This window comes from Carettochelys insculpta, chromosome 3 (assembly GCF_033958435.1).
Source record: "Carettochelys insculpta isolate YL-2023 chromosome 3, ASM3395843v1, whole genome shotgun sequence".
Classification (NCBI taxonomy): Eukaryota; Metazoa; Chordata; order Testudines; family Carettochelyidae; genus Carettochelys; species Carettochelys insculpta.
In genome coordinates, this window is record NC_134139.1 from 61,384,045 (window position 1) to 61,397,360 (window position 13,316).

At 43.0% G+C, this 13,316-nt stretch overlaps 1 protein-coding gene across 1 annotated transcript in view; it reads left to right on the forward strand.

The window, feature by feature from the left end:
* Positions 1-13,316, forward strand: part of USH2A (usherin) — a 581,084-nt gene that overhangs the window by 405,404 nt on the left and 162,364 nt on the right. The window contains exons 43-46 of the mRNA XM_074989966.1: positions 6,184-6,347; positions 9,050-9,259; positions 10,587-10,789; positions 12,839-12,951. Coding sequence (XP_074846067.1) covers positions 6,184-6,347; positions 9,050-9,259; positions 10,587-10,789; positions 12,839-12,951 — 690 coding nt within the window. The remainder of the gene's footprint in view (positions 1-6,183; positions 6,348-9,049; positions 9,260-10,586; positions 10,790-12,838; positions 12,952-13,316) is intronic.

Below are 13,316 nucleotides of genomic sequence, written 5' to 3' on the forward strand. Positions count from 1 at the left end.
TACACTACAAAGTTTTGTCCACAGAAAAGGCCTCCTGTTGACAAATCTAGGGAGTATCCATACTACAAACGCATTCTGTCTAGAATCCGTCAACAGAACACAGCAGTTTTCTTGGCAGAGTTCTATCATGGTTGTCCGAGGTATAGAGCCTCTCTCAACAGCTTCTGTCAACTAAAAGAAAAATGGCATAGATGCTTTTCTGTTGACAGAGGAGTCCTCCATGGCATTGGCCACCTGGAGCGGAGAGATGTTCTATCCACCACAAGCTGACTCTGCATCTCTAGCCAGCCTTAAAGGTACAGGAGCCCTGGAAACCTCACACCAGGAAGTAGGAAGTGTGTGAGCAGCCCAGTCAGCATGTGTACCTATGTGTTCATAGCCAACTCCCTGCAGCCACTCTACAGCAATGGCAGCTGCTGGCCCACCAGCGAACATGGAGAGGAGGCCTAGGGCACAACCCCGTGCCCCGTCCTGGGTGGACCCTGAGGTCCGAGACCTGATCAGGCTCTGGGCTGATGAGACAGTCCTGCTGGACCTGGCTGCCAAGAGGAGGAACACCCTGTGTTACAGCCAGGTCTCCACAGCCCTGGCAGACTGAGGAGACACTGCCCGGAGCAGGGAGCAGGTCTGGGCAAAAATCAAAGAACTCCAGCAGGGCTATACCCGGGCTTGGGATGATGCCTGCCACTCAGAGGCACAAAGGCCAAGCTGCCCCTATTACACAAGCTCATTCAGGTGGAGGACACCTCCCCTTCACGAGCTTCCTGGACACATCTCAGGAGGACCCCTCCTCCTCCCCACTCCATGAAGCCAGAGTCCCACCCAAGGCAGCAGCAGCCTGAGGGCAAGGGTAACACCACCTCCCTGGCCAGTGATGGGACCCTGGTCATCATCCTGGAGCCAGGCCCCTTCTCCAGTCGGGACACCTCCAGGGCCTCACTGGATCTTTTCAAGATCCCTGCCGGTGAGTAGCCCATGGGGCACCAACCCTGGAGCCCAGGGGAGTGGGCAAGGGTGGGATAGGCCATGATCCCCACCGGGCTAACTCAGGCAGGATCGCAGCCTGTGAACCCAGCCCCTGCACATGTGCTCAAAACACCATGGTCCTCTCTGTCTGACCACACAGATGCAGGTCATGGGCAACGAGCAGCTGCCAACCCCGTGGGAGGCTAACAGGGTCCCAGGGCCCCAGTGAGGGGAGCCTGCCTGCCCTGACATGGCTGGGAGCAGGACAGCTACATGGGCAAGGGCCCAACCCCAAACACACCATGAGGGATTGTGACCCTTTTCTCACAGGCATGCACGATACAGGTAGCGCCCACACCCACGGACAGTGCCTCGAGCTGCATACTTGCAGGGGTGGAGGGAGGGCCTTGGGGGGCCACATGGAGGGAAGGACTTACCATCTTGCCTCCTTGTCTCCCCTCCAGCTGGACCATCGGTGGACTGGGCCAGCTTGACTTCTTTGCCAGAGCCAGCCAGGCCCCTGGAGGAGCCGGAGCTGGGCCTGGTACCAGAGCCGGAGCCGGCCATGCCCGCAGGGCCACTGGCTACCATGTCAAGGAGGACAAGGGGGCTCTCGGGTGTGTCACTGATATAATGGGGTGGTGGCTGCGGGCTGTTGAGGCACAGTGGGCAAGGAACCGGGAGTGGCAGGTGCAGGCATGGAACCAGCTGATGTCCTGCCTGGACAGCGCCACTGCCGTCTGGTGGGACCAGCTGGCCCAGCACCTGCAGGAGACAAAGGTGCTTTCCTCCATCCTCCGGAAGAGGCCAGCATTCTGGAACACCCTCACATTGTGTGCCCAGCCAGCCCACCCAATGTAGATGTCAATGAAGGTCCCATAGTGGTCCACCAGAGCCTGCAGCATGATTGAGTGACTGACAAAACATGCCGCACTGTGGTCCTGGGTACAGATGGAAATGTGGGTCCCACTGATGGTCCCAAAGCAGTTGGGGAACCCCAGGGCCTTGAATCCATTCACCACAGTGTCTACATCATCGAAGCAGATGAGTCTTCCCAGCTGCAGGGAGCTGATGGCCTTCACAGCCTTCAGGGGAATGAGGTGGGGCACATGGGTGAGGGACAGGGTGATTGGGCCATTGGCTCCAGGGTCTTCCCCATCCCCTTTGGCTTACCCTGGCCCTTCAGACCCCCTCCCACAAGGTTGCCCCCCTGCAGCTGGACTGTGAGCAGGTGGGACAGCACAGTGCCCTAGGGATGGGGCTTTCCTGCTTCCCTTTGTCCCCCTCACACCTCTGCCCCTGCACTCTGAGAGTCCCCCCAGACTGGGACCCCGGCCCTCCTCGGCAGGGCCTGCAGCCCAGGAGTGCCTTGTCTGCATGAGGACAGCACTGACGGTGGACCTCCCCATGCCAAACTAGTTCCTGATGAATCGGTAGCTGTCAGGAGTAGACAGTTTCCAGAGGGTGATAGCTACCCTCTTCTCCAGGGGGATGGCAAGCCACAAGGGGGTGTCCTCCCTCAGAGGGTGGTGGCAAGACAGGCGCATTGCTTCAGAAAAGTGTCCTTCCACATGCGGAAATTCTAGAGCCAGTACTGGTCGTCCTACTCACCCATCACCAGCCAGTCCCACCAGTTTGAGCTGGGGGTGTAGCGCCAGACCTGCCTGATGACTTGGGGGTGTGGGAGCTGTTGCAGCAAGGCAGCAGCAATAATGGCATCCTCCTCATGGGAGGGGTCAGGCTTATCCCTCCTCCAGAGAAGGAGGAGAAGGATAGCCGGGATGACATGCTGCAGAAGCTGCAGCAGCCATGGGTGGGGCCAGTGAAAGCCTGGGGGCTGCTCTGGTGGCATAGCTAACTGGAAAGTCCTAAGTCCCTTGCAGTAAGCTTGGGAGCCCTGCATTGGCAGGGAACATGATCCAGGAGAGGTTCTTTAAAGATGGGCTGGGCTGATGCTGCAGGAAGAGTTTGGCATCCACTTTCAGGTCACTGGAGCCTGCTGTATCGATGGAGATGTCATAGTGCATGGACACTCTCTGTCAACAGAGGGCATTGATGGGGGAGCCCCTATTTAGGTGTGGGCATGTTCTGTAGACAGAGGTTCTGTTGGGAAATATCTGTCAACAGTGATTTCTTTTGACAGTATTCTGTGGTGTAGACACAGCTTTAGAGAAGATGCTACCCACACTGATAGGAGACCTTCTCTTCTGTGAATACATACTCCACCTCCCTGAGATGTGATAGCTGTGTGGAGTGCTGCCTACAGTGGGGTGGTCAGTATAATTGCTTCACTCAGGAGTGTTGGTTTTTCACTCTTTCATGGTAGTTTTACCAACACACACACCTACTGTAAAATCTTTGTTTTAACCCCAGCTTAGAGCCACATGGTAGCTTTGAACTCCAGCTCAGGGTTTTGCTCTGTTTCCCTGCATTCAGGTGTGTTTTGAGGATAGAGGGAATTTCCTTCCTCTTGGATGTTAGTCACTGAGTCTGAATACATCCCAGCCACTGGGGCTTCCGTTGCCTCAGTGGAATTCTCCATTCACGTATGTAGACTTGATTCAGTTTATTAGAGCCTCTGGTCTCCAGTCAGACAGCAGTGTGAATCACACAATCATCCCTCCCCACTACACTCATTTCAGAGCAATGCAAATCCAAGAGGGGAAACTGAGGCATTTATAAGAATCATAAAATATTACCAAAATTCCCACATTTGTCACAGCTGCTAATGGAAGTGTTGTTATGATAATGAAAGGGCAAAGGAATGAGAAGACTTAGATTTGCTTATCATTATGCTATAGACTTACTTTGACAAAAACAGTAAGTCCTGTGGCACCTTATAGACTAACAAGTATTTTGGGGACTGAACTGTTGTGGGCAAAGACCCACGTTGCCAGATGCATGTAGTGAAGGTTCCATCAACCTCATGAAAAAACTTGCATAGGTCCAGGGGATCTCCACTACAATGCATCTGACAACATGGGTCTTTGACCACAAAAGCTTATGCTCCAATAAACTTGATAGTCTTTAAGGTGCCACAGGGCTTCTCATTGTTTTTGCAGATACATATTAAGGCAGCCACCCCTCCGATACTTTGACAAGGCATTCAATATGATGCCTCAGTTTTCCCATCTTTAAAGTGGAGATAAGATTACCTGCCTTTGAACAGTATTTTAAGACCCTCCAGTGAAGTGTGCTGGTTACTCCCTTTGAGAATTTCACCATGTATGCGCGTGTAAGAAACAGAATATGTGTGGTGTCTGGACATGCATTAATGAGGATTGTATTTTGCCAAATTCTGTTCCGCAGATACCTGTATGTGACTCCCATTTATTTTAATGAGAGTTGTGTGAACAAACGACAAGCAGAATTTGTCCCAGCAGAAGGCAGTTTCTGCTTTCAGTCATGCCAGTACAAGTCTCAGGAGGAGTTGATATGCAGCTGGGAACTTCATTACCTTTTTGCAGCAAAGGAGGCATTTCCCCCTCTTCACCATTCTCACACTCCATCACCTCTCTACACAAGCGAAGTGTAGGGGAGGGAGTGTGAGCTTCCTATAGGCATGTCCAAGCCCTGTTCTGTACAAAGGGAGATACTTGTGTAGGTGCCATGGTTTAAACATCTGAAGAAAGTTGCATTTTAATAGGTTCCCTCAATAGGGTCATTTGTACAATGTGTATAGCACAAAAGAAGCCAACATGATGGTTCTGACCCTCAAAAGGGTGTGTAATAAATTAGATTTTCAAGAGGTCTCAGCACCCACTAGCTCCTCTTCTCAATAGGCGCTTCTGGGGGTGCTTAGCCTTTTGAAAATATGGCTGTGTGTTTAGGTGCTGAAACCTGAGTTGGTGGGTACTGAGGTGCGTTCTAAATCTAGCCTGGTGCCTGTATTAAATAATGTGTCACAGGAGTGAAAGAGAACACAGAAAATTCACATTTTTCCAACATATTGGAAAAATTCAACTCCAAACATCGTGTTTACTGTATGTTCCATTATTATCTTGACATAAGTATATTTCATAGTGATGCTACTAAAATCCATATTTGGATTAGATTATTCTATCTTTTTTCTGATTACATTGATTTTAATTGTATTCTTGATTTTATAATGCAAATAACAAATTACAAAACACTGCATATGTATATTTGGATACTTTTGGAACAGCAGAAAAAGCTAGGGCTTGATACTTATTTCCTCTATTAAATATAGATTTGCATTTCTAACAATGGCTATGTCTACACGTCATGCTGCTGCTGGCAGGGCTGTGCAAATAAGGGCACTCAACAATGCAAATGAGGTGCTCATTTACAAATCTTGAGTGATATCTGTCCCATCAGAAGCTTCTGTCACCACAAAACAAGCTGTGTAGATGGGGTTCTGTCGATCAAAATCCACCTTGTCGACAGCCCCTCATCCCTCCTTTTTTTCAAGGATAAGGTTCTGTCAATGAAGGGGGGTTTTTGCCCTCAGAACCCTGTCTGCATGGCTGGTTTTGTAAAGACATCAGCCTCTGACGGGACAGAGGTCATGCAAGAGTAAGCAAATAAGGCATGTGATTTGTAAATGAGCACCTCATTTTCATTGTTGAGTGCCCTCATGTGCATGACCCTGCGGGCAGCAGCATGCCATGTAGACATAGCCAATATGTTGTGCATATGCTGAGTAGGGCAGGGTTCAGTTCTGGAGGAAACAATACACTGGGTTTGCAATCTTGGTTGCTCTGGCCCAGATCTTCAAAGGTATATAGGAGCTTAACTTCCACTGATTTATTACCCCCCGCCTTTTTTTTGTCGCAGTTGTTGCAGAGGTGCAGCTGCTGTATGAAGAAAAGCTATCACAAACAAGATTCTGGAATTTGACACTGAATTTCTGAAAAGTGGGGTGGTGAGGAGAATTATCACTGGGTTAGATTTGCATCCAAACTTTGGCCCTTTGCCATACTTACACCCTGAACTGAACTATTATGTCTTATCACCCCAGAAATAATAAACATGAGGAAATTAAATATAGTATTTTGTATTTGTCACCATGTTGTTAGCCAAGTATTTCTACCAAACACACAACTGTTCTATTGTAGATTTTATTTATGCTGAAATATTGCAACAAGGTAGCTTCTGAGAAAAAGCAGTGTCTGTTTGACTCAGCTGGAAGGATAATGCTTAATGTTTTTTGTGTGCCTGAAATTGATATTTTTTTCTTTTGTGATTATGTCTTAGGTACACAACGTATAAGTATAAACTTATCGTACACAATGAGGTAGGATATACATCAAGCGAGGAAGTGATTGCCTCTACGTTAGCAGGATTTCCAGAGAAGGGGAGTAGCCTTAATGTGCGGACTCTTAATCATACTGCTATAGAAGTGGAATGGTCAAAACCAAGTAAGTGTACTTAGTATTTATTACACTGGTTAAATAGTAGCCTTATGGTGATCAGCATTACCCTGTCAAGAAACAAAATCCTTATCTTATTTAACTATTGCATTCACTGTCTCTGAAAGGACCCTAAAGAAAGTGGAGAGAACGTGAAAATTTTGCAATATTTTTGGTCAGATTTCTTTTTACTACACATTATATTAATAAGGGGTGATGGAAAAATAGAGAGAATTTAAGTTTGTGGAGGTTCTTTTAAATCTATAACTGAAGAGTACATACTCTTCACTTCATATTTTTGTCTCTTTGTATGAGGATTTACACATTACTTCAGGATGAGCAAATCTGTAAGTCTCCCTACTTGCTCACCTATGTTCTGCGTCTTAATATGTTATTACAGTAGTGGAAAACTTCTTCATGACTTACATGCAAATGATTTGTAAGGACTACCTGGTGATGCTCAATAAATAGAAGTTCTTTGTTTTATAATTGCATGCTTGAAGTAAGCATGCTTATAAAACCTGACAAATCTAATAGATCTGTAGCAGCTCATTGAAGTTCCATTACCTTAGTAATCTGAACCTCTGACCTCCTAGATGTAGGCAATGCAATCTGGTTTTATTTTCATTCATAGTTAAAAAAAATACTTGATATCTGTTTGTGAATGTAAAGGTTGAACATCAAATGAGGCTCATTATTAGAAGACCTTGTATTATCATCTTATTTCATTTGTACATATGTTACACTAAGTACATTATTTTGAAACCCTGTAACATTCCTTATTCTTGCAATATTAGTTTTTAAACCATTTTCTTGGTTTGTCAGAATCTAGGAAAAGCAAAAGATACTGTGTCCTGCTATCCTATTAGAGAGAAAATATACTGAGAATGATTGGCTTTCAGAGATTTAGGACCTGATACTTTGCCACTGAAATCAATGAAAATGGCAGCCAGATCAGGTCTTAACTATGAATTTCTACCACCAAACAGGCTATGTTGTGTTCCTCTGGAAGAGCTACTGATATTTTCTATTATAGGTTGAACCTCTCTCATCTGGAATGCTCTCATCTGTCAAACTCTGTAATCTGGTATGATTTTAGTTAACTGGACAACTGCTTAACATGGGTGTGGCCAAGTTTCCTGTAGTCCCATGAAGTTTGTTTACAGCCACGTGTCCTGGCTTTCAATGTTCTGTGCTGTTATTTAGCTGTAATTTATCCCAAAATGTCTTCTAAGAGCCCAACGAGTAGAGGAGGTGTTGGTAATGTGATAAAAAATATTGACCTCCCATTATTTGTTAAATTCTCTTGTCCAGCACTGGTCAGCTCCCGAAGGTGCAAGACAAGAGAGGTTCAACCTGCACTCTTAACTACAATGTGGTGTATTAGAAAATAACTATGTTTCATTTTAAGCAATATATGCAAGGGCTGGTCAAAATTTTTCTGTCAAACTGTTTAATTTTTTTTTTTTTTAGTTTCTCAAATGTTTCAATAGAGTTTTCTGACTGATTTGAAGTTGCGTTGTTTATCATTGATAAGAAAAATTGCTACTCTTCCTGTAGTCAATAAGTGAAAAAAGGTCACAGAACATTTACAGGAGATACATGAAAACCTTAGTTTGCTACCTGATCCTGGACAATAAATGTTCTCTATCTTGCCGCTAGTGATATAGTACTAGGTTTGGAAATATAGACCTGTCTTCTTTACATGTCAGTATTGGGCAAAGATACAATTCAGAGAGAAATATGTCTTATAAGTTCATCTGTAGGAAAAAAGCTTGCATGTGTATACCCAGCATGCCCCATTAATGATCCTAAATACTAAAGGCCAGATTCTTATTTATACTCAAGTCCCTTTCGGTATCTCTCACAATTTAAAGGAGCCTTTAAATGGACCCAAATTACATTCACATTCACTTTAAGGTGTGTCTGCGCCACCAGAGAAAAGTGAAAGGGATTTGGGTAAAAAAGGTTGAAGCCCAATATCTTAAAGTACCACAGGAGACTCTGATTCTGCCCCGCTCATTCCTTCCCTTTTTGAGGCTAGGCATCAACTCAGTAGCAAATTTAATTAGTACCTTATTAATCTTATTAATTTGATGGGGCTACTCATAGAGAAATGCACTTTATTTACCAGGCCTGCCAGTGTGGGGGAGGGAGGGCAGCAAAATAGGCAGTTGCCCCCAGATCTGGCATTTCAAAGGGGCCAAGCGCTCCAGCCACCACCACTGCTGAAGTAGCAGTGGCCAAAGCTCCAAGCCCCTTTGAAATGCCGTGGAGTGCTGTGCCACCATTCCTCATGCAGCTCTGAGGGGTAGGGGCAAGGCTGACTTCTTTAATCCCCACCCTTTCCACTCTTGGCCCTGCTGGGGGCAGAGAACTGGGCCCCTATCCCACTTTTCCCCTGGGCACACAGGGGCTGTCGGTGCTGCTGCTATTTACCAGTATCAGTAAGGATGCAAAATCAAGAGATGGAGGTTTGGGACAAACATGGAAGAATACTGTTCTTTCTATTTATAATATGTGGTAATTTGTGAAGAATATTGTAGTGGTTATAAAAGGAATGGATATCAAGGTACGCTGTTTAGTCAGCAACACAAATTCTTTTGGTAACAGGGTATTCTTCTATTTAATAGCAGAAATCTACTGATTACATCTCCTTTAATCTCCCAAAATATGATTTTCCATTGATTGATTTCTTTTTTCTTTTCCAGCATTGCAGGAGTTGCAAGGAGATGTTGAATATTACATCCTCTTCTGGAGCTCCCCTACCTACAACAATTCTCTGAGGATCCAGGCCAATGTAAACTATACTGTCATTGGTGACTTGCAGCCCAACACTGAGTATCAGGTTTTTGTTCAAGTTTTCAATGACATCCACAGTATCAACAGTGAAATGGTGCACGTAACTACTTCAGATGGAGGTTGGTTTATAATGAATGCAACCTGCCTTAAAATCTGAGAATGAAAATGATTGATTTTTGTTAGGGGTTGAGATCAGTCATCCTTTCATTATAGAATTTCCGGGAGAAAAGGAAAAAGGGTTAAAACGCTAAAATGCTTAAGTGCTAGTTGTCATCAAGTGGCAGATCAATAAAGTGTCCCACTGAGACAGAAGCACAAAGCTCTAATAGCGGATATTAACCTAGTTTGTTCTCATCTTCATCTGTGTACTACTATCTATATATACTAAATTTGGAATTGAGTTCATGTCAATAAATGGCGGAATTTAAAAACAATTAAAGGTTTTTAAAAAGATTTGCTCTGTGAAGCGGTGTGCTTTTGACATGACAGTCAAACACAGGACCTTCCTGAGTCACTAGAAATGTAATGTGCAAGTTCAGCCTCTGAGAAAATTTCCCTATGAGTCATTTCCGAGCCCGTTAGCTGGTGGGGAAGACAGAGAGAAAGAGAGAGACAGAGAGAGAGAAACCACTTGTGAATCTGAAATGTGTTTGGAATGGTCTTTCTAATCTTTTTGGCTTTATAAAGTCTCATTATAAACATTATAATATCATTATCTCAGAAGCAAGTGTTCCAGGTCATTAGCAAAGCACTTTAAGTGAGGATTCCATTTCCTTGGTGTTGCCAAAGGTCAGCACCTTTTGTTTATAAAATACAATTGATCGCAAGGGCAATTTTTCAACTGGTTAAGATGGGATCATAGGATAAAAATAGGTCTTTGCATAGTTATTTCTGACATGCTTTAGTAATTGTGTAATTTAACGCTAAGGAAGGCTTTTTTTAGTGTTAGACTTCATCATTACCTATGGTAATCAACATTCAAACCCATTTACATAATGACAATATTGCATATTGTTTCATATTGCTTGACTTACAAGCCTCAGAACATCAAAGGCTTTGTCATGTTCCACCAAATGCAGAGTACTGTTGTGTTAGTTTTTGCTTAAAAAGCAAAATTGCATCTTTTTGAGCAAGTAATAAAAGTAATAACTCTGTTTTGGTGGTACAGATGGGTGAATAATTTATCAGCCTGTCCCACTGGTCACATACCGTTGAAGATTAACACTATGCTGGGGGTATAAAGCATTTTACCACCAACTCTCATGGTTTCTAACTGAGAGTATAATAAGCCAATTTACAGAGAAATACAGACTGTGATAACTTCATCAGAGGAAAGCAGATAAGCAGTGAACCCTTTGCTAAACCTAAATACTAATCTGCATTTGGTTAAACAAGTGCTTTTACAGAGACAGCTGGAGTTTATTCAGCTTCTTCCTTTATTTCTAGAGCCTGAGGGCATGTTCCCTCCAGAGGTTGTCATCATCAACAGTACAGCTGTACGTGTCATCTGGACATTGCCTTCAAACCCAAATGGTGTTGTCACAGAGTATTCTATCTATGTAAATAATAAGCAGTACAAGACTGGAATGAACGAACCTGGGTCCTTTCTTTTAACAGACTTGTCTCCATTCACTATATACAATATACAGGTCAGAACAATTTTGTTTTACAGGGTGTCCAGTGTGTATTAATTTTACATAAAATACGTGCACATCAGGCTAGAACTGTGAATATAGTGGCAAACATATCTGTATGGACATGGTGGTGGAAGTAACCTATCTCTCTATTTCTATGACTCAATGATCGAGAGAAATATACATGCCATGAATGTTTGTATCTTTATGTAGAGATATTCCTGCACAGCATACCTAGTATACTCATATGTAGTATACATTGGTGCATATATGTATTTGTAGACATATATTTTGCACAAACACATTTATTTTCAGCAGAATTTTGGGTCTATATACAATTTTCATATTGCCTCTTTTCACCCTCAGAACTCATGTTCCTTCCCCTAAGCTTCCTATGCTATGATATTAGCAAAGTCTTTCTCTGCAAATGTGTATATATATATATATATATATATATATATATATATATATATATATATGAATAAAATAAAAACAAGGAGACAAAGCTTCTACTCCTACTCATTAAAAGAAGAATGTAATTGTTTTAGAAACATCAGGCATGCATAATATATCAGCACAGAGAAATAACGATATTGCATTTGTCATCCTTTTATCATCTCCCCGTCTGCCCCACAAACACCTTTCTGTGGAGGAAGCCATACTGAGCCATGAAATCATAGTGGTACTTTCTTTAGCTTTTGAGAAAGACATCTTATTCTTTCTGTCTCATCTCCAACTCCGTGTCTTTATCTACCAAAAATCAAAGTCATGTATGCATTTCCTAGAATATAAGCTGAAGGGAAAGCTTAAATGTTAATCTGTTTAGTGAATTCTATTGATACACTTTTCAATGTGGTGTTTGCTGGCTTCCAGTTGTATCTATTCCAGACTAAAGTTGCATTATGTTTGGAAAGGTATTTGTATGTATGGAAAGGTAGTAGTCATGTATACTCTGTTCTAAAATTTGCATCCAGTTACTACATGCCATAAATAAATGTCACAGACAAACACTCCATAACAGATCTCTGTGTTCCATCCCCTCTGTAAAGCAGACCTGCATCCATGAATACACATACGACTTTCCCAATGCTTCTTGGAAACACATTTGTCTTTTCTTAATAGTAATGCAAATTCAGAGTACTCCAACACTTATGGGCTCTCAGTATTAATATACCATAGTCACCTTCTGTTGCTTGCAATATTAATTGCTTTTGTCTGTACCACTTCAGCTTTCCCAAGCTTTGTACTGGGCCAGCATTTAGAACAATCTATTAGGTAAAAATAAGACTACTCAACTATGGTCTTTCTGATGTATCATTTCTCCTCTTGCCCCTCACCATGAATCTTGGAAACAAAAATAGTGTCTGTCTTAGTGCTCATCCTCATGTATGACTTTTTTATTGTTTGGTTGGTTGCTTTGTTTCTGCTTTTGTATATTGCATGACCTGTCTGTTGCTAATGCACAAGTGACAATAGCATTGTTACCTTGCCAGCTTTCCTCTATCCATTTAGATTAGTCTCAGGAACTGAAGGAGGGGATGGTTATCTTCCTGTGAGATTGTTAATAGTGAAATATATAATTTGCATAGCCTTTTTCAACTTCAATGAAAAATACAAACTATAACATAAACATCCTTGGGAAGATTTACCCACAAGAGCAGAACCTGATAGACACAGGAAAGTGAAGGGACTTGCATTAGGCCAGGAAAGAAATTCAAGCCAAAATTAGAACTTAGAAGATTTTAATCTCCCAGTCCTGTGACAATTAGGCCAGACTGCTTGTTAGCCTTAGGTGCCAGAGTCTACTGTTAAGTACATCATTACAGACCTGTAGTAACTCTATTGAAGCCTGTGTAACTCAGATCAGAATTTACTACCAGGTGTATAATTATACCCTTCCCCTGGACAATCAAAGAGAACAATATCTGAGCACTGATCCTAAACCTGTATTTTCCTGGTTATGTAGAATTCAGTGATTGTGGGGAGAAACTAATGTAGAGGAGCTAGAAAAGTCAGTTCATTTCAACAACTGGGTTTTTACAAGTATCTTTCTTTTGCACCAAGATTGAAGTCTGCACCATATACGCTTGTGTGAAAAGCAATGAAACCCAGATTACAACTGTGGAAGATGAGCCAGAGGAATTATCAGCACCCACAGTACACGCTCACAGTCCAAGGTACTGTATTGTTTGTTTCTCTTATGCCTCAACTACTTATAGCCACAGTCACAAATGGAATTTGAAGATATGCTTGCTCGTTTCAGCATAAGGAGCTTTAGAAAAAACATAGTTATAAGGTCTTACTAATCTCTTCACTAGGAGTGGTCGTTTTTAATGCTAGAGTTTATGTCCTGCTGAGCTGCTGGGGGAGGGGGTGGGGGGGAACCTCTCATCTTTAGTTGGCTGTACGTACTTGGTCATCATTTTGTGATATTACTAAATAAGAGGCAATATAAATGTAAGGCAGTTAAATGAGGGGATGCGGGAAAATGAAAATAATCAAACTTACCATTCGGTAAGGGGAGGAGAATGAGTGCAGAAAA